The 23,360-nt window shown below is 38.2% G+C and overlaps 1 protein-coding gene across 15 annotated transcripts in view; it reads right to left on the bottom strand.

Moving 5' to 3' along the window:
- Window positions 1–7,988: 7,988 nt before the first annotated feature.
- Window positions 7,989–23,360, bottom strand: part of LOC144679648 (band 4.1-like protein 3) — a 299,756-nt gene continuing 284,384 nt past the window's right edge. For 13 of the 15 annotated variants that reach the window (XM_078540247.1, XM_078540233.1, XM_078540244.1 and 10 more), the window contains 4 exons: window positions 22,883–22,981; window positions 17,214–17,294; window positions 16,438–16,554; window positions 7,989–9,236 (listed from right to left, as the gene is read on the bottom strand). In XM_078540247.1, coding sequence (XP_078396373.1) covers window positions 16,444–16,554; window positions 17,214–17,294; window positions 22,883–22,981 — 291 coding nt within the window. In that variant the 3' untranslated portion in view covers window positions 7,989–9,236; window positions 16,438–16,443. The remainder of the gene's footprint in view (window positions 9,237–16,437; window positions 16,555–17,213; window positions 17,295–22,882; window positions 22,982–23,360) is intronic. The other 2 variants (XM_078540241.1, XM_078540245.1) reach the window with 1 other exon arrangement.

The raw sequence follows: 23,360 nt of genomic DNA, 5'->3' as shown, positions 1-23,360 counted from the left end.
CTTATTGTTCATAATGCAATTCATTCCACTAATTGCTTAAATGTAGCATCACATTGGAACAGTCTTACAATTTCTGTCTCTCCCTCTCTGCCTTTTAAAACCCAAACTCTCAACCTATATATGTTGGTGGGCTCCAATGATTCCTGTAAGACCACACATAAACTTTGTTATTTTGAATGCAGAAAGTCCAGCCTTGGTACTGGCTGTGTTCAGGGCAGCCCAATTTCGAGAAGGGGGTCCTTGTCATGAAGCTATTAATATATATATAATGTTACTGGAAATTATTTTTTTTAAATAGAAGTTTAGTCTGTGGGTGTGTCTGTGTATGTCTTAATTGGATTAAAGACAGCTAGTCTTGAGTGCTTTGATGTATACTAGTTTTGAGGTGCAGAGAGGTAGAGGTACATTTGCATTTTATTGAATAGGGCATTCAAGAAGGGGAGTGAAATCTGACTACTAGCTAGCAGAGACCAAGCAATGTTTATATTACTAATAAAAGTGGTACTATGAAAGGGGTTTTATTGTTAGAAGAGGTGGAGTTCAAAGGGGCTGGTGATACAATGGGAATTTACATTCAATGAGATGTGCTGGGTATAACTTATAGCAGTTGTGTGTGGATGGGAGAGGCATGTAACATCAAAGCCTGTAAGCTTACCACTGTGTCTGCAAAAGAACTAAAGTGAAAGGAACCTCATTTTGAGTTTATAAGGTGAAAATGCCTTGCCTGGTGTCTGCTTAAAGTCTATAGGTTGTTGTTGCCTAAATAGAGATTAGTTTGTGAATTTGTTACAAATTAAGATGGTAGTAATTTGTAGCTATGTGTATATATTTAACTTGTGTAAATTAATAAATGTCTCAAGTAGTTTGATATAAAAACCTCTCAAAAACTGGTGGTCTAATCCTGAATTTAGAGCTGCATCTCAAACATACCACTTAAAAATATAGGTTATGAGAGTTGTTTAAAGTTTCCCTCTGGGATTTTTAAATAACTCAGCCTTACCAACTGCTGTGTCATAACAATTGGGGGCTCTAGGGGGATAAAAATATTTCTAATTCCTTGGTTAATTTGGAATTGGTGAATCTTAAGGTTACGAGTACGAGAAGCACTTTAGATTCAGTAGTTGGTGAGGTATTTTAGAAGTGGTGAGACTGCAAGGTGGCTTTGTCTGGGAGTAGAAGAGATAACTTTGATTGAGTTGGAGAAGATAACCAAAAGTAAGATAACAGAGTTGGCAGATAAGTAAAAATTGGGGTTACCTGAAGGGGCTAGGAAATCAGATATAATTAAAAATATAGTGCAGTATCTACAGTTGGAAGTGAAACCTGACACTAGTGAGTCACAGCTGGAGGTAGTGAGACTTCAGTTACAAAATGAAGACACTTGAATTTGAACAAGCAAAGGAACTGAAAAAAACTTGAATTAGAAAGCAAAGGACAGAGATTTGGGAATTAGAAATTGAGAAGATAGAGGAGGAAAGAGAAAAAGAGAGAGAATTCCAACTGAAAATGTTGGCAGTTAAAAAAGAGGTGACAGTACGTGAGGAAGGGCTTATCTCCCCACTGGGATCTACTCTGGAGATGTTTAAATTTGTACAAGCTCTGCCAAAGGTTGAGGAACAAGATATTGAAGCATTCTTTATTTCATTTAAGCAGCTAGCTAAACAGATGAAATGGCCACAGGAAAACTGTGTTACTATTACAGTCTAAGTTGTGAGAAAGGGGGGCATGAGGTATATGCTTCGCTATCAGAAGAAATGTCAGTGAATTATGATGTGGTGAGAAAGGCTATTTTGAGTGCATATGAGTTGGTTCTTGAAGCATACAGGCTGAAATTTAGGAATATGAGAAAACAGCCTGGGCAAACTTATAGAGTTTGAAAACAAAGTAATTTTGACCAGTGAATACAGGCATTAAAAATAGGAACAACGTATGCAGCTCTTAGGGAAGTAATTCTTTTAGAAGAGTTTTAAAGATTCAATCCCTTCGGTAGTGAGAACTCACATGGAGGAACAGAGGGTTGATCCTGTAAGACAAGCAGCAGAGATAGCTGATGATTATGAGTTAGTTCATAGAGCTAAACCTTTACCAATATGAAAGGGTGATGGGAAAAGGATAAAAAGTGGGAAGATGAAAGGAAGGTAGATAGTCAGGGAAGAGTAGCTGGAAGTTCCCAGGAAGTTTTTTCTCAGAATAAAAAGGAAGGTGCTGAAGGTAGAAGTGACATTCAAAAATTGTGTTTTCATTGTAATAAAGTGGGGCACACAAAGTCAGTGTGTTGGAGGTTGCAGGAAAAATCTGTAGGAATTATTGGGGTGCAGAAAAGCTCTGGAGGTAAAAGTACTGTGGGTTCTGAGGTTCAGGCACAGGAGAAACCAGTGCTTTGCATACAGGTGAAACAGGGAGAATCAGTGAAAGGCAAAGTGGGAATGTATTCACAATTTACTCAAGAGAATCCTAAGGAGCAGGTTGCAGAAATGTTTAAAGACTTTGTGTGTGAAGGGAAAGTCTTTCCATGTGCACAGGTAGGTAAAGAGGTTAAAATTTTAAGAGACACAGGGGCTAGTCAATCCCTAATGTTGTGGGATAGTGATATTTGTTGTTCAAAGGGACTATTGCAGCAGGAAATAATAAGTGGGTTTCATGGAGATGCTAAATCTATTCCATTGTGGAAGGTAAATTTAACGAGCAAACGGCAGACAGGTGAAGTTATAGTTGGAGTGGTGGAAAATTTGCCCATTAATTTATTCAATTTATTCTGGGTAATGATATAGCTGGATCGCAAATGTGAGTGATACCCATGGTAGTTGAGCAGCCTGTAGAAGTGTTTTCAACAGAGGTGTTACAGAAGGAACATCCTGGATTGTTTCCTGATTGTGTTGTAATGAGATCAAAGGCTCATAGGGAAGAACAAGACAAAAGAGACAGGCAGGCAGCTCAAAGGCAAGATGATGATGTTGAAGTCCAATTAACTGGTAATGTTTGATAACATTGTTCAGGAGGAAGGAATACAGGACAGTTCAACTGAAATGTTTAACTCAAAGAGGTTAGTGGAGTTACAGAAAAATGATTTGCAATTAAAACAGTTGTATTAGAAAGATTATTCAGAAACAGAAGCAAAATGTATTCCAGTCTGTTATTATCTTTGAGGAGATATTTTAATGAGAAAATGGAAGTTGGATCATGTCTCAGCAAATGAAAGCTGGAGGGAGGTGCATCAGATTATTATCCCATTAGGGTATAGAAATTAGATCCTGAGGATTGCTCACGAAATTCCAATGGGGGGACATTTAGGAATTAGGAAAACACAGGAAAAGATAGAGGGTTTTTTTTGGCCAGGATTGCATAGGAATGTAGTCAAATTCTGTAGAACTTGTTATACATGTCAAACAACAGGAAAACCACAAGCAGATTAAGCCAGCGCCTTTAATCCCAATACCAGCATTTGAAGAACCTTTTACCAGGGTCATGATTGATTGTGTAGGACCCCTCCCTAGGACTAAAAGTGGAAATCAGTATTTACTGACAATAATGGATAGGTCTACCAGCTTTCCTGAAGTGATGCCTTTAAGAAATATTGCAACCAAGATGATTGTGGAGGAGTTAATTCAATATTTTACAAGATATGGTTTACCTAAGGAAATACAATCAGATCAGCAGTCAAATTTCATGTCGTAGCTGTTTAAGGAAGTAATGAACAGTTTGAGGATAAAACAGTTTAAGTCAACATCTTATCATCCGGAGTCACAAGAAGCTCTGGAAAGATGGCGTCAAACTTTAAAAACTATTACAAGAGCATACTGTCAGGATTATGCACAGGATTGGGATACGCGAATTCCATCTTTGTTATTTGCTATTAGAGACGCTCCTAATGCTCCATTGAAATTGGTTGGCCAAGATTCAGAAACTTTTCTGCTGGATTACATATCAAATTTCAGGGAAAGATTGAACAAAGCATGTGAGTTGGCTAGGGAACATTTAAAGATATCACAACAAGTGATGAAAGTGAAAGCAGATAAAGCTAAAACTCAGTTTTGTTTCTGGAGAGAAAGTTTTGTTAAAGTTTGATTCATTAAATGCAAGATTTAGTGGGCCTTACAGGATTGAATTGCAAGAAATTGAGTGAAGTAAATTATTTAGTAAATACTCCAGATAAAAGAAACAGAGGGTGTGTCATGTAAATATGCTTTAAAAGTACTTTGACAGGGAAGAGGAACAACAAGAGGTATTAGTGGCGATGGATGATGAGAAAGAGATAGAACTGCAGGGCTCTGAAATTGATTTTCCTCTAATCAAATTGGATAATGAGGGGGTGTTTGAAAACTTAAATTAAATATTGAGTTACTTTCCAAACAAGTGTCAAAGTTATTTGGAAAAGCTATTGCAGTCACACAAACCTATTTGTGGAAATAAGTTGGGAAAGACACATTTAGCTTTACATGATGTATGTACAGAAATTTCATCTTCAATAAGGCAACATCCTTATTGATTAAATCCAGCAAAGTTATCACAAATACAAAAATAAATTGATTTCATGCTTCAAAATGATATAATTGAGTCCAGTTGCATCAACTGGAGTTTGCCTATTGTACTGGTACTGAAACCGGATGGAACACAAAGACTGTGTGTGTACTATTAAAAGGTGAATGCGGTGACAAAAGCGGATTCATATCCCATAACAAAGTTGAAAAATTGCATTGAGAAAGTGGGACAATCGAAATTTATCACAAATAGTGACTTGCTAAAAGGATATTGGCATGTATCGTTGTCAGAGAGAGCACAGAAGATGTCAGCTTTTGTCATGCCAAGTGGACTATATAGTCATGCCATTTGGTGTGAAGAATGCACCTGTGACATTTCAAAGGTTGACCAACAAAGTAGTTGCAGTTCTAAGCAATTGTGCTGTTTATATTGATCATCTAATCATTTTCAGTCAGTTGTGGGAGGAGCATTTACAGCATCTGGAAGAATTATTTACTTGACTACAAGAAGCTAATTTGGTGATGAACTTGGCTAAAAGTGAATTTGCAAAAGCACAAGATACATATCTAGGCCATACCATTGGACATGGTAAGGTGGCTCTGAGAGGTGCGAAAGTCAAGGCTATCGTGGATTTCCCAGTGCCTACAACAAAACGAGAACTTTTGAGATTTCTGGGCATACGTAGGTTTTACTGGAAATTTGTACCAAATTTTAGCCGAGTGGTTGCTCCATTGACTGAACTATAAAAAAGAACAAGAAGTTTCAATGGACACTGGAGTGTCAGAAGTCATTCGATAGTTTGAAAACTGTATTAACTACAGCACCAGTTTTGGCAATACCCAATTATGCCAAGCAATTCAAGTAGGCCGTTGATGCAAGCAATATAGGCATTGGGACTGTACTGTTACAAGATGACAACACTGGAATTGAAAAACCGATAGGGTATTTTTCAAGGAAGCTGAATGTACAATAGGGAAGATATTCAACAATCAAAAAAGAGACTTTGGAGTTTGATGTTAGCATTGCAGCATTTTGAAATTTACGTTGCAAACAATTAATCAGAAACATTTGCTTATACAGATCATAATTCTTTGAAGTTTTTGGACAAATTTTGAGACAAAAGTGCAAGGCCTTTCAGATAGCGTCTATTATTACAACCATTTAATCTACGGATTATACATATTGCTGGAAGAGAAAATCTGTTCGCGGATGCGATATCAAGAGTTTGAAGCTTGAAAGAAAATGGGACATTTTTTTAAAAACCTAGAAACTGAACTGGAGTGACTTCTGTTGATACCAAGGACTTGTGTATATATACATTATATTAATGCATGCATATGGTAATATAATAGTTAATAAGTATAGGAGATAGTGCGAGATGGGTTATTAAAATAAAGCCATCTTTTAGAATTATGATTAATTTTTCGATAGGGAGGGCATGTCATGAAGCTATTAATGTATATAATGTTACTGGAAATTATTATTTTTTTAAATAGAGGTTTAGTCTGTGGGTGTGTGTCTTAATTGGATTAAAGCCAGCTAGTCTAGGTGCTTTGATGTGTACTAGTTTTGAGGTGTAGAGAGGTAGAGGTACATTTGCATTTTGTTGAATAGAGCATTCAAGAAGGGGAGTGAAATCGGGCACCTAGCTAGCAGAGACCAAGCAATGTTTATATTACTAGTAAAAGTGGTACTATGAAAGGGATTTTATTGTTAGAAGAGGTGGAGTTCAAAGGGGCCGGTGATACAATGGGAATTTACATTCAATGAGATATGCTGGGTGTAACCGATAGTAGTTTTGTGTGTGCAGGGCAGAGGCATGCAACATCAGAGCCTGTAAGCGTATCACTGTGTCTGCAAAGGAACCGAAGTGAAAGGAACCTCATTTAGAATTTGTAAGGTGATAATGCTATGCCTGGTGTCTGCTTAAAGTCTATAGGTTCTGTTGCCTTAATAGAGATTAGTTTGTGAATGTTAAAAGTTATGATAGTAGTAATTTGTAGTCATGCGTAATTTTTAACTTGTGTAAATTAATAAATGTCTCAGGTAGTTTGATATAAAAATGTCTCAAGAACTGGTGGTCTGATTCCTGAATTTAGAGCTGCATCTCAAACATACAAAAACAAAAATATAGGTTATGACAGTTGTTTAAAGTTTCCCTCTGGGATTTTTAAATAACTCAACTTTATCAAAAGCTGTGTCATAACAGTCCTGAAACAGGCACTAAAACTTTATTTTTCCATGCAAAGTGATTACCACCTGTTTCAGGCATAGGCTGATGAATAATATCTTCTGTTTTGCAGACAGACAACTGGTTTGACTGATCGAACAGTTAAACTTTCCACTTAGACTTATAAATTTTCTTGATTTTTCTTCCTTGGGAAACAGGTCAAAGTCAGGAAAAATGGGTTAGGATCCATAATACTCAGTCTCTGTCTCCTTTATAGGACTTAGATGAGGAGGGCAGATGGAATTAGGTTAGTATGATAGGAGGGAATTAATTTTACAGGTGTCCAAAGGGTGGGTGATATCCATTTGGATATTCTATATCAGAATTACACCACTTGCCACATTAATAAAGACTGAGGCCTAGACATCCAAAACCTATGCCTGAAACAGGTGGTAATCACTTTGCATGGGAAAATAGGGTCTTAGTGCCTCTTTCAGGACCTCCTTCTTGAAATTGGTCTGCCCTAAACACAGCCAGTACCAGGGCTGGGCTTTTTGCAATCAAAATAACCAAGTTCATGTGTGGTCTTACAGGAATCTCTGGAGCCCACCACCATATAAGATGAGTTTAGTAAAATAAAAACTTGCCTAAAAGTGTAGCCTGGAGCAAAGCAATCATGAGGGCCATCAATGGTCCCCGTTTACCTGTCTCCAGCCCTCCTTTGCTGCTCCACCCCCAAAACTGGATGTAAATTAGGCTTTTTCCTCTAAATTAGGATTGTTCCCTGCACCGTGTTTGTGCCAACAAGCCATTGTTAACCAATTTCACCTCCATGATGTCGGAAATGTACATTCCGTTTCTATTAAGGGTATTACAGTGTTGCATTTTTTTTTTAAGAACAAAATAAGTTAATTTTTAAATTAATGATGAAAGAATGCAAGTTTAGTAATCACCAATAGCATGTGTACTGGGAAGCTTCTTTGGCATCTGCTTTTTCAGTAACTGCCATTTATTTTACAATATTGTGCTATCTAATATAAATGTATTGGGGCGTACGTTGTACTTGAAACATCCATGCATGGTATTGTTTTACACTGTAGACAGAAAAGCAATTTAAAGAAATTATGAATATATTAAAATACTACAATCTATAATAGCTAACTTTATAAAGCTCTTTTGAATCTCCCGCAGCTTTTCCAAACTTTTGGCGGATAACTGGATTATTAAGTGGCTTTAAATAACATTTGACATCATTACTTAAAAAAATCCCAAATATTTTAATGGAACATACAATACTACAAATTGTTATCAAACAAAATAAGACACAGCAGACTGTTGGTGCCTTTACCACTTTTATTTCACCATGAAGAAACATACATTCAACATTTATTACATTGCAGCAAAAAATTTAATGAAAGTATAGTACCCTATTAGTTAGCTGTGTGGTCTTCTGTAAATCATAAATGCTTCATGATTTGAAAGCTTTCAATGGGATTTGCTATTATTTTCTGTTTAGTTTAAGGCTTTGCTCTGAATCTGGAGTCTATGCAGAGTGTTTATGAAGAATCAATGCCGTCATAGTCAATGAAGAAAAAGGAGAGGTCACAGGTAGTAAACAGAGAAATTCCTTCTAGAGCAGACACATTCACTTGCAACATAAACCGAGCAAAACAGACTCAGTTTAAAAAGGAATACTGACATCTCCTCTAAAGGAAGTCAACATCTACCACTATTGATGGATTACTCTACCTGGCCCTTTGGATCTAACTTAAAAGAATGTGCTCATCTAACAAAACCAAATCATTCAAGTAAAATATATATTTATATATATATATATATACTTCTTTAAAAAAAATCTGTTAGGTGACATCAAATTATGCTGACAAAGCACAAGATGCAGCAAAACAAGTTGTTCTAATCTGTGTAAGGTTATTTATGTTTTCACAGGCATTACCATTGTATATCAAGGTTTCCAGTTATAAGCTTCAAGTTGCTTAGTATGATAATAGATATGGACTTGCACTGCCATTGGCACATCTACTGTAAGGTATGACATAATCCCTCAAAACAATTAACATTTTTCACCAGCTTTGGGGTGAAAGTTACTTGCTTATAAATGAAACCAAGTACAATTAAAATGAATTACTGCCAACTTATTTATCTTAATATCAGCTATAGTATTTCTTTTAAACTGTCAAAGGAAGGATTTTCCCATTTCTTTTAAAACATTAATGATCCGATGTATCCTTTGTTGTTTAAACCTGCTGATAAAATGATAGCTTAAGAGATGTGGATGCCTTACTATACGGATTTGGAAAATGCTTTTTTCATTATTCCTTTTGTGACAAAGGTTTATTCTAATCATGCAATATTCATCTGCCGTTTGGATATGCTGGAATGAGGTTTTTGCCAATGTTCTTATTTAGTGAGAGGGTCCTCATACAACGTGCTCCAGTATGCTTGATGCGAAAGGTCATTAGTGGATGGATTCAGGACAAATGAAGTCATGTATATGACTCCATTTAGACTCCAAAATCATTCCTAATGATATGTATGCAGTACTTCTTTTGTGAAGATGTGGTTACTCCTGGGAAAGAAAATGAAACAAGAAGCCCATTAATGAACAGATTGATTGTTGTGATTATCAATAACTTTGTAGACAAGAATAAAAATGCACAGACTATGCAATATTCGTTTTCAATATCAATAAATTACATTGTTAAAAGCTTTTAAAAATGACAAATATATTGCAAATCCTACGTTATGTTTACACATTGATACAATAAGAGATATGTAAAAACACAGAACTAGAACCCAGCGTGCGGCAGAAGCGACTCACTTAAAAGAGAAATAGATAATGCAAACTTCCAATAAAGTCCATAACAGCAAAATGCAGTGTTGTTATTAGGCAGCCACATAAGTAAAAAAAAGAACTTTTTTAAAACAAGCGAGAAGTTGCAACATACTTTTAAAATGATGCTCAAAGCTATATCTATTTATGCAATGATAATATTTTACATTATTGGATTATAATAAAGCAATCCAACATGTGGTGTTGCTGCATGGTGAGCTTTTAGGTGAGCCAACAGTTTCTGTCTTTCAGTACTTTGAATGATTGATGTGGTTTTAAAAATATCAACATCATCTCTCCCATACTATATGGACAGATATTTTTTTCAGGAAAGTGCTTTTCATTGACCCGTAATTTGCTGGAACAGTGCATTTGGTCATGAACATTATTATTAGTCAGACCGCTGTGTAACCCAATCCTCCAGTGGTGAATTTATATCCAAAATTTTCATTGACCTGTTGTTTGCTAGGACAGTATACTTGGCCGTGAACATTATCATCAGTGAGACCATTGTGTACACTGATCCTCCAATGGTGAATTTATATTTCTGGAGAACTCATTAGAATACATCAGAGCAAGGATAGTGGTGATTCAAATTTGAAAGCTTACAGTCAATGCATTGATCCCATGTGCTAATAGATATAAAGTTAAGATAGATATGGCATAGGATACCTTGTGTATTAAATTAATTATTTGAGTGTTTAAACAAAGTTCAATATTAAGTACTAAAGCTTAAGTGAATGAACAGAGCTGGCTGATCAAGGATCTACTGAGAACTGTAAGAATCCCATGAGAAAGAGTGATCAGGAAATGCCCAGGAGGTAGATCGACATCTACTACCAACTCATTTAAAATCTTGTATTCCATGATGGGGTGAATGAACTGATGAGCTAAAAGAACAGTGGTTTGACATTTCAAAAGCTATTGATCTATTTCACAGCCAGCAGCGAAGCATTGGATTGTCCTACATCTTCAACAACAGGGTGTTGGATTGGCTCTGCCACCTGCACATATCTACCTCAATTTTTGCTTATTCCACTCAATATATCTGCCATTGAGTTAATTAATCACTTACTAAGCCACTGCTTTTCCAGCTTGTTGAAATTCTCCAACTAAAATGCAGTTATCTTCCTTCAGTACAAATCACTTCGCTGTCAGGTCACCAGAATCATTCCGATCCAGTCTATGTGGAAGAGGCGATCAAAGTTGGGGTGGTGCAGGGGCAGAGAGCGCAGTGGGTGAAGCTTAGATAATGGAATTCTACTTTGGCGAGGGTCACAGCAGGCAGGAAAGTTTGGTTTTGTGCTCGAGTAATCTATACCAAATTTTCCGGAAGATCTATGCCTTAGTCATGGCACACACTGTATGGACAACCATTATTATGACATAAGTTTTCAGCAAATTCCTGCCAATATAAACTGATGGTGTTGAACCATGAGCCAATTTTCAAAATAAGCTTTTTGAATGAAAATAATTTTGAGTTACCTTTTTTGATTTTGATGGAGAAATAATGACAAGGACTTTTGTTAAGTGAATTTTTATAGAAGTATTTCATACAGTTCAGCTAAGTTTTTTTTTAAAAACACTAAGTGAAAAGATCATACAATTTCCACACCTTAATTTTTTTTGAGCCTTGCTGGATTTAACTACTGATTTCTCAGTCCATTTTCCCCAAAACAGATATGGTCAAGGATGTCACAGAGCGGGGGAGGGGGATCAGCCAGAAGTCGTGGTCCACATCGGTACCAACGACAGAGGTAGGAAATGGGGCGAGGTCCTGAAAGCAGGTTTCAGGGAGTTAGGAAGGAAATTAAAAAGCACGGCTTCAAGGGCAGTAATCTCAGGATTACTCCCAGTGCTAGGTGTTAGTGAGCATAAGAATAGGATAAATCGATTAAATACATGGCTGGAGAACTGGTGTAGGAGGGAGGGCATCAGATTTCTGAGGCATTGGGACCCATCCTGGGGCAGGTGGGACCTGTACAAGCCGTACAGGTTACATATACTCGCAGGGAGATTTGCTCATGCTGTTGGAGTGGGTTTAAACTAGCTTGTCGGGGGGTGCAAACCTGAGGGGTGGGCCAAATTGGAAGAAAGTAAAGTTGGTAACAGGAAGTAGTGAGACCAGAAGGCAGGAGAAACAAAGCAGAGCATTGAGTATGCTTCGAACGTGGAACGATCGCAAAAAGACAAAGTTAAGGGCACTCTACCTGAATGCACGCAGCATTTGCAATAAGGTAGATGATCTAAAGGCACAAATAGAGGTAAATGGGTATGATATAATTGCCATTACAGAAACATGGCTGCATGGTGGCCAAGGCTGGGAACTGAATATTCAATGTTTAGGAAGGGCAGACAAGAAGGGAAAGGAATGGAGTTGCGCTGATAATAAGGGATGGGATCAGTGAATTAGTAAGGGAGGATCTCAGATCAGAAGAACAGTATGTGGAATCTGTTTGGGTAGAGCTAAGAAACAGCAAAGGGCAGCAGACGTTGGTTGGAGTTGTTTATCAGCCACCATACAGTAGTGGTAATGTGGGGCATGGTATTAATCAGGAGATGAGAGAAGCATGTAGCATGTAACAATACAGTAATCATGGGTGACTTCAATCTGCATATAGACTGGGTAAAGGAATTGAGCACTAATGCTGTGGAAGATAAGTTTCTGGAGTTGTTAGGGATAGTTTTCTAGAGCAGTATGTTGAGGAGCCGACTAGAGGACAGGCTATTTTAGATCTAGTATTATGTCATGAAAAAGGGCTAATTAATAATCTTGTTGTAAAAGAGCCTTCAGGGATGAGTGACCACAATATGATAGAATTTTACATTATGTTTGAAAGTGAAGTAGTTCACTGAAGGGTGTTGAATAAAGGAAATTATGAAGGCATGAGGGACAAGTTGGCTGAGGTGGATTGGGAAAATACATTAAAAGGTATAACTGTACATAGGCGATGGACAGTCTTCAAAGAACTATTCCATAGCTTACAGCATCTATACATTCCTTCAAGGTGCAAAAATGCAAAAAGAGTCAGTCAACCATGGCTGGAAGTTAAGGATTGTATAAGATTAAATGAAAAGGCTTATAAAGTTGCCAGAAATAGTAGTAAGCCTGAGGATTGGGAATTTTTAGAATACAGCAAAGACAAACCGAGAAACTGGTAAAGAAAGGGAGAATAGAATATGAATGCAATCTAGCAAAAAAACAAAAGCAGACTGTAAAATCTTCTATAGGCATGTAAAAAGGAAGTGTTTGGCTAAGACATTACAGACAGAGTCAGGAGAATTTATAATGGGGAATAGAGAAATGGCAGAGAAACTAAATGATTACTTTCTGTTTGTTTTCACTGAGGAAGATACAGGAAATCTCTCAGATTTAGAGATCTTAAGGGACAAGGGAGAATGAGGAGTTGAAGTAAATTAGTATAAGAAAGAAGGTTGTATTGGAGAAATTAATGGGACTGAAAGTTGATCAAGTCCCTGGGACCTGATAATCTGCATCCCAGAGTGTTCAAAGAGGTTGCTATAGAGATAGTGGATGCAATAGTGATTATTTTCCAAAATTCTATAGATTCAGGAATGGTTCCTGAAGATTGGAAAGTAGCAAATGTCACCCCACTATTTAAGAAGGGAGGGAGGGAGAAAACAGGGAACTACAGACCTGTTGGCCTTACATCAGTAGTAGGGAAAATGCTAGAATCTGTTATAAAGGATGTGATAAATGGATACTTGGATAATCATGATCTGATTGGGCATAGTCAGCATGGATTTGCGAATAGGGAATCATGTTTGATGAACTTGTTGGAGTTTTTTTTTGAGGATGTTACTAACAAAATTGATAAAGGATAGTCGATGGATGTAGTATACTTGGATTTTCAGAAGGCTTTTGATAAAGTCCCCCACAGGAGGATGATTAGCAAAATAAGAGCACGTGGGATAGGAGGCAATATACTGGCATGGATTAAGGATTGGCTAACAGGCAGAAAACAGAGAGTAGAAATAAACGGGTCATTCTCGCGTTGACAGGCTGTGACCAGTGGGATACCGCAAGGATCAGTACTTGGGCCCCAGCTGTTCACAATATATATCAATGATTTGGATGTGGGGACCAATGTAATAATTCCAAGTTCATGGGTGATACAAAGCTAGGTGGGAATGTGTGTCGTGAGGAAGATGTAAAGCAGCTACAGGAGGATTTGGACAGATTTAGAACAAGATTTTCCCCCCGTTTTTGGGGGGGGGGGGATGATGTGTGGGAGCATTCCCGATTGGTGCCTCCAGTTGGGGGCGTGCTGCCATTTTACGTGGGCAGGCCAATTAAGGCCTGATGTCCGCTCGGAAGCGCTGTGCACTCCCTGTGCAGGCGGGGGGGTGGGGAATTCCCTGAGTTGGGAGCGCGCTCCTACGCGCATGTGCGCAAAAGAGCACAGATTTCCCTGAGGCAAAGTGCTGCCTCAGGGAGATCAGCTCAAATGTGAAAGTCAGTTTGAAGAATAGAAAAAATTTTACTGACATGTCCCCTCATGTGACACTGTCACATGAGTTGGGACATGTCCATAACTTTTATTTTAAAATATTCTGAAATTTTTAAATCCCTCATGAAACCTCATCCCGCCCATGGATGAGGTTTCATGCTTTTTCAGAAGGCTGCCTGGGCTCCAGGCCTGCCCGCCAACCTTAAGGTTGGACAGGCAGGTCCATTAATTGGCTTAATTAGTTTTTCAAAGGCCTTAAGTGGCTGTTGACAGTTCAGCGGGCACGCAGCCGACTCGGCTGTGCGCCCGCTGAACTGAAAATCTAAATAACGTGGGGTGACGTTGGGACGCACGCCCGATGTCACCCCCCATCATTTTATGCGTCGGCGAGCAGGCTCCGCCTCTTGCTCGCCGACCAGAAGATGCAGCCTTTAAAGAGTGGGTAAGAACATGGCAGATGGAATATAATATGGAAAAATGTGAGTTTATCCACTTTGGTAGAAGGAACAGATGTGCAGAGTATTTCCTAGATGGTAAGATATCAGAAAGTGTGGATGTTCAAAGGGACCTGGGTGTCCTTTTCCATAAGTCACTGAAAGCTAACATGCAGGTGCAGCAGGTAATTAGGAAGGCTAGTGGAATGTTAGCCTTTATCGCAAGAGGATTTGAGTACAGGAGTAGTGAAGTCTTGCTTCAATTGTATAGAAGCTTGGTTAGACCGCACCTGGAGTACTGTGTGCAGTTTTGGTCCCCTTACCTCAAAGGGCATTATTGCCACAGAGGGAGTGCAACAAAGATTCACCAGACTTGTTCCAGGGATGGCAGAACTGTCTTATGAAAAGAGATTGGGGAAACTGGGCCTGTATTCTCCAGAGTTTCTAAGAATGAGAGGTGATCTCATTGAAACCTACAAAATACTTAAAGGAATAGACAGGGTAGATGCAGGTAAGATATTTCACCTCGTTGGGGAGTCTAGAACCAAGGGGCACAATTTTAAAATAAGGGGGAAGCCACTTAGGACCAAGATGAGAAATTTCTTTACTCAGAGGGTTGTGAATTTTTGGAATTCTCTACCCCAGACGGCTGTGGAAGCTCAGTCATTGAGTATGTTTAAGGTAGAGATTGATAGATTTCTGATTAACAATAATGTAAAGGATTATGGGGATAGTGTGGGTAAAAGGCATTGAAGTGTTCGATTAGCCATGATCGTATTGAATGACAGAGCAGGCTCGATGAGCTGAATGGCCTTCTCCTGTTCCTATGTTCCTAATACGGGCTTAATACTTTATAAAGTTTTATTTCCAGATTTAAAAAATGAAATGGTTATGGCATAAAAATGTTATGATTTAGCGCATGCAAAAGCATAGTAGGAAGTCACACCAGTGAAACTGGGGAGGGTGGGCATCACAGTTTCTTCAAATAACCAGAAGCAGGCACACAAATCACTCTTTAACCCATAGTTGTCTATAGTATACAGTGCTTACAAGTCAATGAACTCCCTTACGAGCTCTTCATACTAATTCTAACAAATACTTCCTTTAACATTTATACTGCTCATTATCACATACTCTCCTTCATCTCAAGGACATAGCAAGATTGACCCAGACAAACTGCAGACATATTCAGGATGACAATTAATGCTGATCTGTAACTGATAAAAGTGCAATTCAAGTTTAACCTGCAGCCAAACCACCAACACCTCAGAGATGAATCCCTTCCATAGTTTACGTGTGGCATTCTGTCTTGAAGTCTTCCAGGGAACTGTTAAACTTCACTCAACTGCCAAATTTTAATGTCCATTAGTCCTAAGATTTGAGCTTAGGCTTTAGTATACTGTTTAGCCAATACTCAAATGTTTGAGGTATGAGTAATGTATTAGTGATCTGTTTTGCTATTATGAAACAAAATAGGACTATACTGGATCAGCATCAAACCATTTTATATTCTTATGCATTCTGGAGCAAGTTTGATTGATAACCATTACAATATAAGGCAATAATGCACAAATTAGATCATAACTGCATTTATATTGGAAAATAAAGCATTTGAAGAGAAAGGCCAGTCAGCGCAAAACCTATTTCCAAACACCCCATTCACCTAATCTCTTGGAGAGAAGTTCTGCATAAATATTTTTTTTGATTCCCCCAGAGTAATCCATTAAATACCAAAACCAGATCTGGTACTAATGTATCTAGCTAACTGCACTGATACAGCTTTGTTCTCCTTAGCCAAATTACATTATGGGCATCTTTCGTTGTAATATTCACAATATTTTAAAGCTGTAAGATCCCATATATATACATATCCCCATAACTTGTAACTGAAGGTGTTAATAAAGCATCCCAAAGCACTTGCCTATGGGTTATAGAGTTAAAAGCTGCAAATTAAAATCAAAGGTGTGCGGAGAGCACTACGGTACTGCACAGCAGCTTGTAAAATACCAGGCGGATGCAGTTTGTTCTTACCTGTGGTCAATCATCTCCGTCTTCTGGCGTGATCTCTGTCTCTTTGTGTACCACTACTTTGGTCACAGACATATCAGGGTGCTGCTCTTTGGCCTCTTTAATTGCCTGAGCCAGGGCCTAACCCAAAGAAAGCCCCCGAGGTATAAAAACAGTAGGTGGGACATGCATGATCAGAAGCAGGATGGATAATTATGATGAATTTTTCTCAATTACTTCATTGATGGAAATGATTAAACAAAAATTTTAAAATTTCTACTAGAAGGAGCAGTACGTCACACGTTTGTGTGCTAAATATACATATAAACTTGATGCATCCCTCTTGAGGGTGGGAATTTTATTTTTGTTTCACCAGCTTCCATGCTCACAAGTCAGCTTTTGCCCTCTGTCAGAAAACTCTGCCTTGGTAGATGCATTAGATCAGTGTAGCTGGAGCTGCTCTCAAACCCCATCACCCTCTTCCCCCACCTCCCCCTGCAAAGTACAGCAAAGTTTCAAGAATTGATTAAAATAAAAGTGAAATCTGAAAGTCATTTCTTTATTCTGTTCATGGTTTTACCCACAAATTCATTCTATTAATCTACCAGAGGTGCCATGCTATGACTTACAGCTCCTTTAATTTGAAATGCAATTGCCGAATTTAATTACAAAGCATGCAGATTTTAGTGCCTTTTTGCTAGTAGAGTTTCTATATACTAAATTGATCTCTTAAATATATAATCCATTTTACTTAATAGCCTACTTAAATGCATTGTGACCACACTGAAGTGTTAACCTACCTGATCATGGTCAATGTCAGCATCTCCTGTAATGACAATTCGTTTCTCAATGCGTGTTTCTGAAACTCCTCCTTTCACAGTCTATAAACAGAAAGTCGAGTACAGTCAGTAGCTTCAAGGTTAATGAAATTCTCAATTACAACTAATATGCTGGATAAATTTATTGGCTGGTTTTGTACAAAGTCATAGGCTAATCCCCGGTGTGTGCTGAATTAGGGTTTCATGGCTCTGATATCCTTCCTATAGTTGCAATGTACAGTACTGCTTGCAATAAATTTACTGTAGCCTAACCAGTGTCTTGTACAAATTCAAGATCACTTCCATCAAGGCCCCTATGTATAAAACCAGAAATCCTATTTGCCTTTATAAAGCCTTTTCTTTCTGCAGTTCTACTTTTCAAAGACAGAAAATGCTGGAAATACACAGCAGGTTTGGCAGCATCTGTAGAGAGAGAAATTGAGTTAACTTCCCAGGTCAATGAAATGGTCATTGATCGGAAGAGTTGACTTGGTTTCTCTCTCTCTACCGATGCTGCCAGAACATTTTCAGCATTTTCTGTTTTAATTTTAGATTGCCAGCATTCACAATATTTTGCTTTTCTGCTTTCCAAAGTAAACAAACAGCCAAGGCCAGAGCTATGTCTCTCAGAATGCTGAACAGATTTGGGAAGATGATAATGGAGGTACTAACCATATATATTTTTTTAAGATTTGGATACAAGAATTTTGCCAATTGCTCAGGGAATGGTAAATGTTAACAGCCCTAGTCAACAAAGGAGAAAACGATAAGCCAGCAACTTATAAGCCACTTGGCTTTATCTTAGTTGCAGATGAACTTCTAGGCACAACTAGATCATTCCAGCTCTCCACTCTGTAAAGAGTCTTACTATTTCAGGTTTATTGCTTTTCAATGTTATTATTTCCAAGAGATAAATGTCACATTTCTCTGCCTCAGTCACTGATTTGCCGATTCTCCTAGCCGTTGGGTCTTCAGCAATCTTAAGAGTTTACCAAGACCCCTAATTTGATATCAACAAAATTCAAAACCATTCTTCTGGTACCTATAACCAAATTATTTGTACAAGTTGAAAACAAAAAAATTCCAGCGTGGATCGCTGAAGAACATCACTTCTAGAAGCTCATCTGCAACTAAGATAAAACCAAGTGGCTTATAACTTGCTGGCTTATCGGTTTCTCCTTTTTTGACTAGGGGTGTAACATTTACCATTCCCTGAGCAATTGGCACAATTGTTGTATCCAAACTTAAAAGAAATATGGTTCGTGCCTCCACTATCTTCTTCCCAAATCTGTTCAGCATTCTTTTGGGTTTTTTTTTGAAGACAGAAAGTATCCTTTGAAAACTTCTCTTCAGTACAACCTCCTCTACTCCTTTTGCTACTCCAGGGACAGATTTTTAAGTTACTTCTTTGTGCAGAAACAAGAGATGGTGGCCTAAACATCACAGGGCTGTACTTACTGCTCCATTTCTGCCTTTAGCCACTTTTCTGGTGGCTTCTGCATGGGAGGCCAAAGCACCCACCTGTTTTAGGTAAAAGCCTCATTCCAATAAGTTAATTCAAGTCTTATGACGTATATAGGATTTCAATGCAACATACACTTCACCCATGATACTTCACCGGTCCTCAACGGAACTGCTGCAGGCCTCTCAGGAAAGGGTAACATTTTTCTCCCTTTTACCTTGATTTTTGTGGAGCCAGGTGGAGCTACCAGAATTCCCATTCCCCTGACTCTCATGCTGCTTCTCCATTTCTGAACAACACCCACAGCTTACTGAGGCTACACTAATGAGGCCCAATCATCAGGACTGCCCAGACCTTACACTGATGACACTGGGAAGGTGGTAGGATCATACTATGTGCCCAGCATCTGCAGTGTCTAAAATCAACCCCCTACAATTCCACCATCAGCTTATAAAAGCAGCAAAATGAGTTTTAAATGTTTATTGGCCACTGCCAAGATGGGGTGGGGGAAGTGAGAAGAGAGGTGTGCATACACATGTATGTGTGGTTAAAAATAAAGCAAGCCCAATGTAGCAGGACAAAAATGGGATCTCTGGGTAAGCAATAGAAGACCAGAGCCTGTTTGATAGTTTAACATGGGCTTGCTGCATGAGATTGATGTGAGGAGGAGTGTCATAGCACCTCAGGCAGCCTTTCCACACAGGGCTATTGCATCACTCATGGCAACAAATGATAACCAGGCTCAATGCTGTGTAATGAAGAAAGCAAAATACTGTGGATGCTGGAAATCTGAAATCAAATCAAAAAATGCTGGAAAAACTCAGCAGGTCTGGCAACAGCTGTGGGGAGAGAAATAGAGTTAAAGTTTTGAGTCCATTTGACTCTTTTTCAGAGCTTCTTGAATGCTTTGTAAACTACCTGCAGGACTTGAGAACAGATGCACAAGATGATGGTGCGTTTTAGCGTGTGCATAAATACTGCTCATTTGGTTTGTACTGAGTTTCAGTTGGGCATCTGAAATGAAGAGAATGACATTCCAATGACTGTTCACTCCGCTGCTGTGGAAATCTTATTCATTTTAACTAAGCAATGATCACAGATCAGGCTAGTGGACTCCGTTCGGCAGGAAGAGGGGTGGGGGGGACACTGGTGGTAATAGGTTTAATGATTGACACAGCAAACAGGCATTTAAGTAAAGCAGAAAACATATATGGAAGAAGATAGTCTGGTTGTTGGAATAGGGCTGCATAAGCCATCAGGCAGTAAAAAGGACAGTGGTTATGTCTCAGGGTTGTAGGACAGGATACAGAGATTATTCTAAGGAAGACAACACAAGAAATGAGATAGCATTGCATGTTCTAATATCATTCTTCAAATTTAAGATGTACTGACTGAATGAAGCAACTCTGATCACGCTGGTTAGTCATTACATTTCACTTTACTGTGGGATAAAGCAATTTATGAATTGAACCAATTTATGTCACATTTAGCATGAACTCAGTCCTCAGTCAAAGAGACTGAAGAAATATTCAAACGGATCTCAAGGGTGTTTTATTGTTGCACTGTTCGTTATGACCACAGCCGGTGTTATTGCTGCGCAAACCAAATCCCGGAGGGAAACTCAGCTTATGGGCCATACCCTTTTTTCGGTATTCTGAAAACAAGAAGATGCCGTTCTTATCTCAGCTGTAAGAAGTCCAGTAACACTTTTGGGATTTTAAAAATTAAAAGTTTTATTAACAAGAATAAAAGAAAACTTAAGCATGCAAGATTACAGTTGCACAATTAAGGTTAGTCTTACAAACATTCCCCCCAAAATAACTCTTTACTTGGTCAGACCCACAAGTAAACACCTTCCAGGCAACACTTCCTTATAGATGTTTAACTATAAGAAATCCAGTAATATTACCCAAGGCAAATGGCTGTAGCTTCAATAAAGGCATAACACATGACCTGTAACTCACTTCCACTCTGCTGTGGAAAACCAAACTTCAGAATAAAACTGCTTTTTGTGGCCTAAGACTTTCTTGGCTTGACTGGATGGTTGATTCAAACTGCAACTCTCCCAGCTCCAGCAGTTCCAACTCAAACAACTATAGCCATAGCTACTCTAAGTTCCCCACAGTAACTTTAAAATACATTTTTTTCTGCTTTCATCTTTGGTTCTATTGTTCTCTCACCTCCTTGAAACTCAAATCCTTCCAAATATAAAATCCTACATGTCTCTATCTTGTCTTTGCTTTCGGATCAATAAAATATAATACCCCTGCTTCTACTTACTTATGGAGCTCCTGCAAAATGCAAACATGTTTCTTTTTCACCTCTGATTCCCCTTTGATCTTCAAACAAACTCTCAACTTACTAAAAATTAAAATGTTAGATCTAGCCTATTTACTTGTATCTTAAACCTAACGCTTCTATCCTTTTCATGTTTTAAATGCCCCCAGACAACATGTCTCTTAATAATCTCTGCCCAGCTTAACTGAATCATACACACACACATAGCTTTTTCTGCATAATAACACAATATTCCCCAAAACCTTTAAAAAGACATCCATTTCTCACATTGTTACACTTCTGGGTCCCAGTACAATATAATTAGATACAGAGCAATGAGAATGGATGTTCTATAGATACCTTCTCAGGTTCAATGATGTCAATTGCTCCTGTAAATAGTCTGACCACCCATAAAAGGAGTTTGAATTAACAACTACTACAATTACTACTACTACAATAATTACTACTACTACAATAATTACTACTACTACTACTACAATAATTACTACTACTACTACTACAATAATTACTACTACTACTCCTTGTATTTACATAGCAATTTTAACATGGTAAAACATTACAAGGCATTTCATAGAAGCATTGTAAAACAAAATTTGACACCAACCTAAAAAGGAGATAGTAGGTTCTGTGACCAGAAATTTGGTTAAAGAGGCACATTTTAAGAAGTCTCTTAAAAGAAGAAAGCAAGGGAGAGATGTGCAGAGGTTTAGGGAAGAAATTCCACAGTTTAAGGCTGAAGACATGACTGCCAATGGTGTAGTGTTTGAAACTGAGGATGCTCAACACAACAGAATTGGAGAAGTGCAGGTATCACGGAGGGTTGTAGGGCTGGAGGAAATTACAGAGATAGGGAGGGGCCAGGCTATGGAGGGACCTGAAAACAAGGTTGGGAATTTTAAAACTGAGGCGTTATTTAATTGGGAGCCAATGTAGGGTGAATGATGATGGACTACTTCCACTGGTCGATGAGATAACACAATTGTTAGATAATCACAAAAGGAACTAATGATGATGTTAGGAAGATTCCTTTAGAGATGGTTATAATGTAGAATTCATGACCTCAGTTATTGAAGCAAAATCTGCTAAAATAAGATTAACTAACAGCACCATGTATTAGATAGCTAGCCCAAAGTTGCTTATTAGAAGAGCGTTGATTGTTAACCTGCTCCACATTTACTTCTCTCCTATGCCAGGTTCTCAAACAAATCTACAGCTCTTTCACTGCATTTCATTGATACACCTCCTCAGTGCAGCACACCTTCTGGATTCCACGTAGAACTGAAAGTTTTGTAATACTCATCTGCCAACAGTATCACAACTCAAGCCATTGCAACAGTACTAGATGCATGTTGTTTAGTCACGTACAAATTGGTGTGCAGATTACTGACATCTAGGTTCCTTCAAATTCCAGCATCTCAGGACTGCAGTTCTGATTGTACAAGATGTCAGAATAACAACCTGCAGAAGCCCCTTCCTAGAAGCAGAGATGCCAAGACACATCTACTCTAATACCATAAAGTAGATCTGTAGATTGTATATGAGAGCAATGGCAGATCTAGGAAGTCTGCCTCAGGTGCAGGTAGGTCTCTCCGTTCACTGCAATTCAATCTTTAAACTGCCTGACGACAAGAGGAATTCGTAGACAATAGGTATTGTAACATTTTAGGGTATGTTAAGGAGCCTGAAATGTTGTAACAAGAAGAAAAACAAGCAAACATGCAAAGTGGAAAGGAAATGCAAAAGACCATCATCAATTCAATGGGAAGGAAATTCAAGCCATTTCTATATTGTGTGGTCTGGTCTGTCTGCAAGATTAGTTTTATGCCCAGGCAACAAGTTCAAAATCTTTCCTAAAGTAACTGCTCCATGTCTGGAATGAGAACTGAATTACCTTGGTGATGTGTGTAGTGGTTGTAGTACTTGAAGTTTCTGAGGTGATCGTCTGAGCGCTCATTAGAACTCCGGGGTCACTGTCAGCACTCGAATCCAACTGACAAAGGACAAGAAATACATTTATTTTTTTGTAAATTTAATCAGTATTATAATTAAATAGAAGGTGCAGCAAGAAAAATATGTTATCTGCTTAATTTCTCTAAATAAATCTCCAACTGCAGGAAAAAGGTCTTGTAAAGAAAACCGTAAACAAGCATATAGCATTTAACAGAAACAAAGAATTCTGTTGGAAGTGTACAGTTGTCATTAATTGCTAATGAGCAAGATCGCTCCCGATTCTGAAATAGATGCTTTCTCAAAGGTTTGATTGACAGAAGTGAGCTGTTTGAACTAAACTTCGCAATCAGTTGAGAAGTTTCAACTATAAATCTATCTATCCATATATACTTATTCCTTTCTGTTACAATTTTTGACTT

The sequence above is a fragment of the Cetorhinus maximus genome, chromosome 4 (assembly GCF_964194155.1).
Source record: "Cetorhinus maximus chromosome 4, sCetMax3.hap1.1, whole genome shotgun sequence".
NCBI lineage: Eukaryota > Metazoa > Chordata > Chondrichthyes > Lamniformes > Cetorhinidae > Cetorhinus > Cetorhinus maximus.
This window is presented reverse-complemented; position numbering and strand designations above follow the sequence as displayed.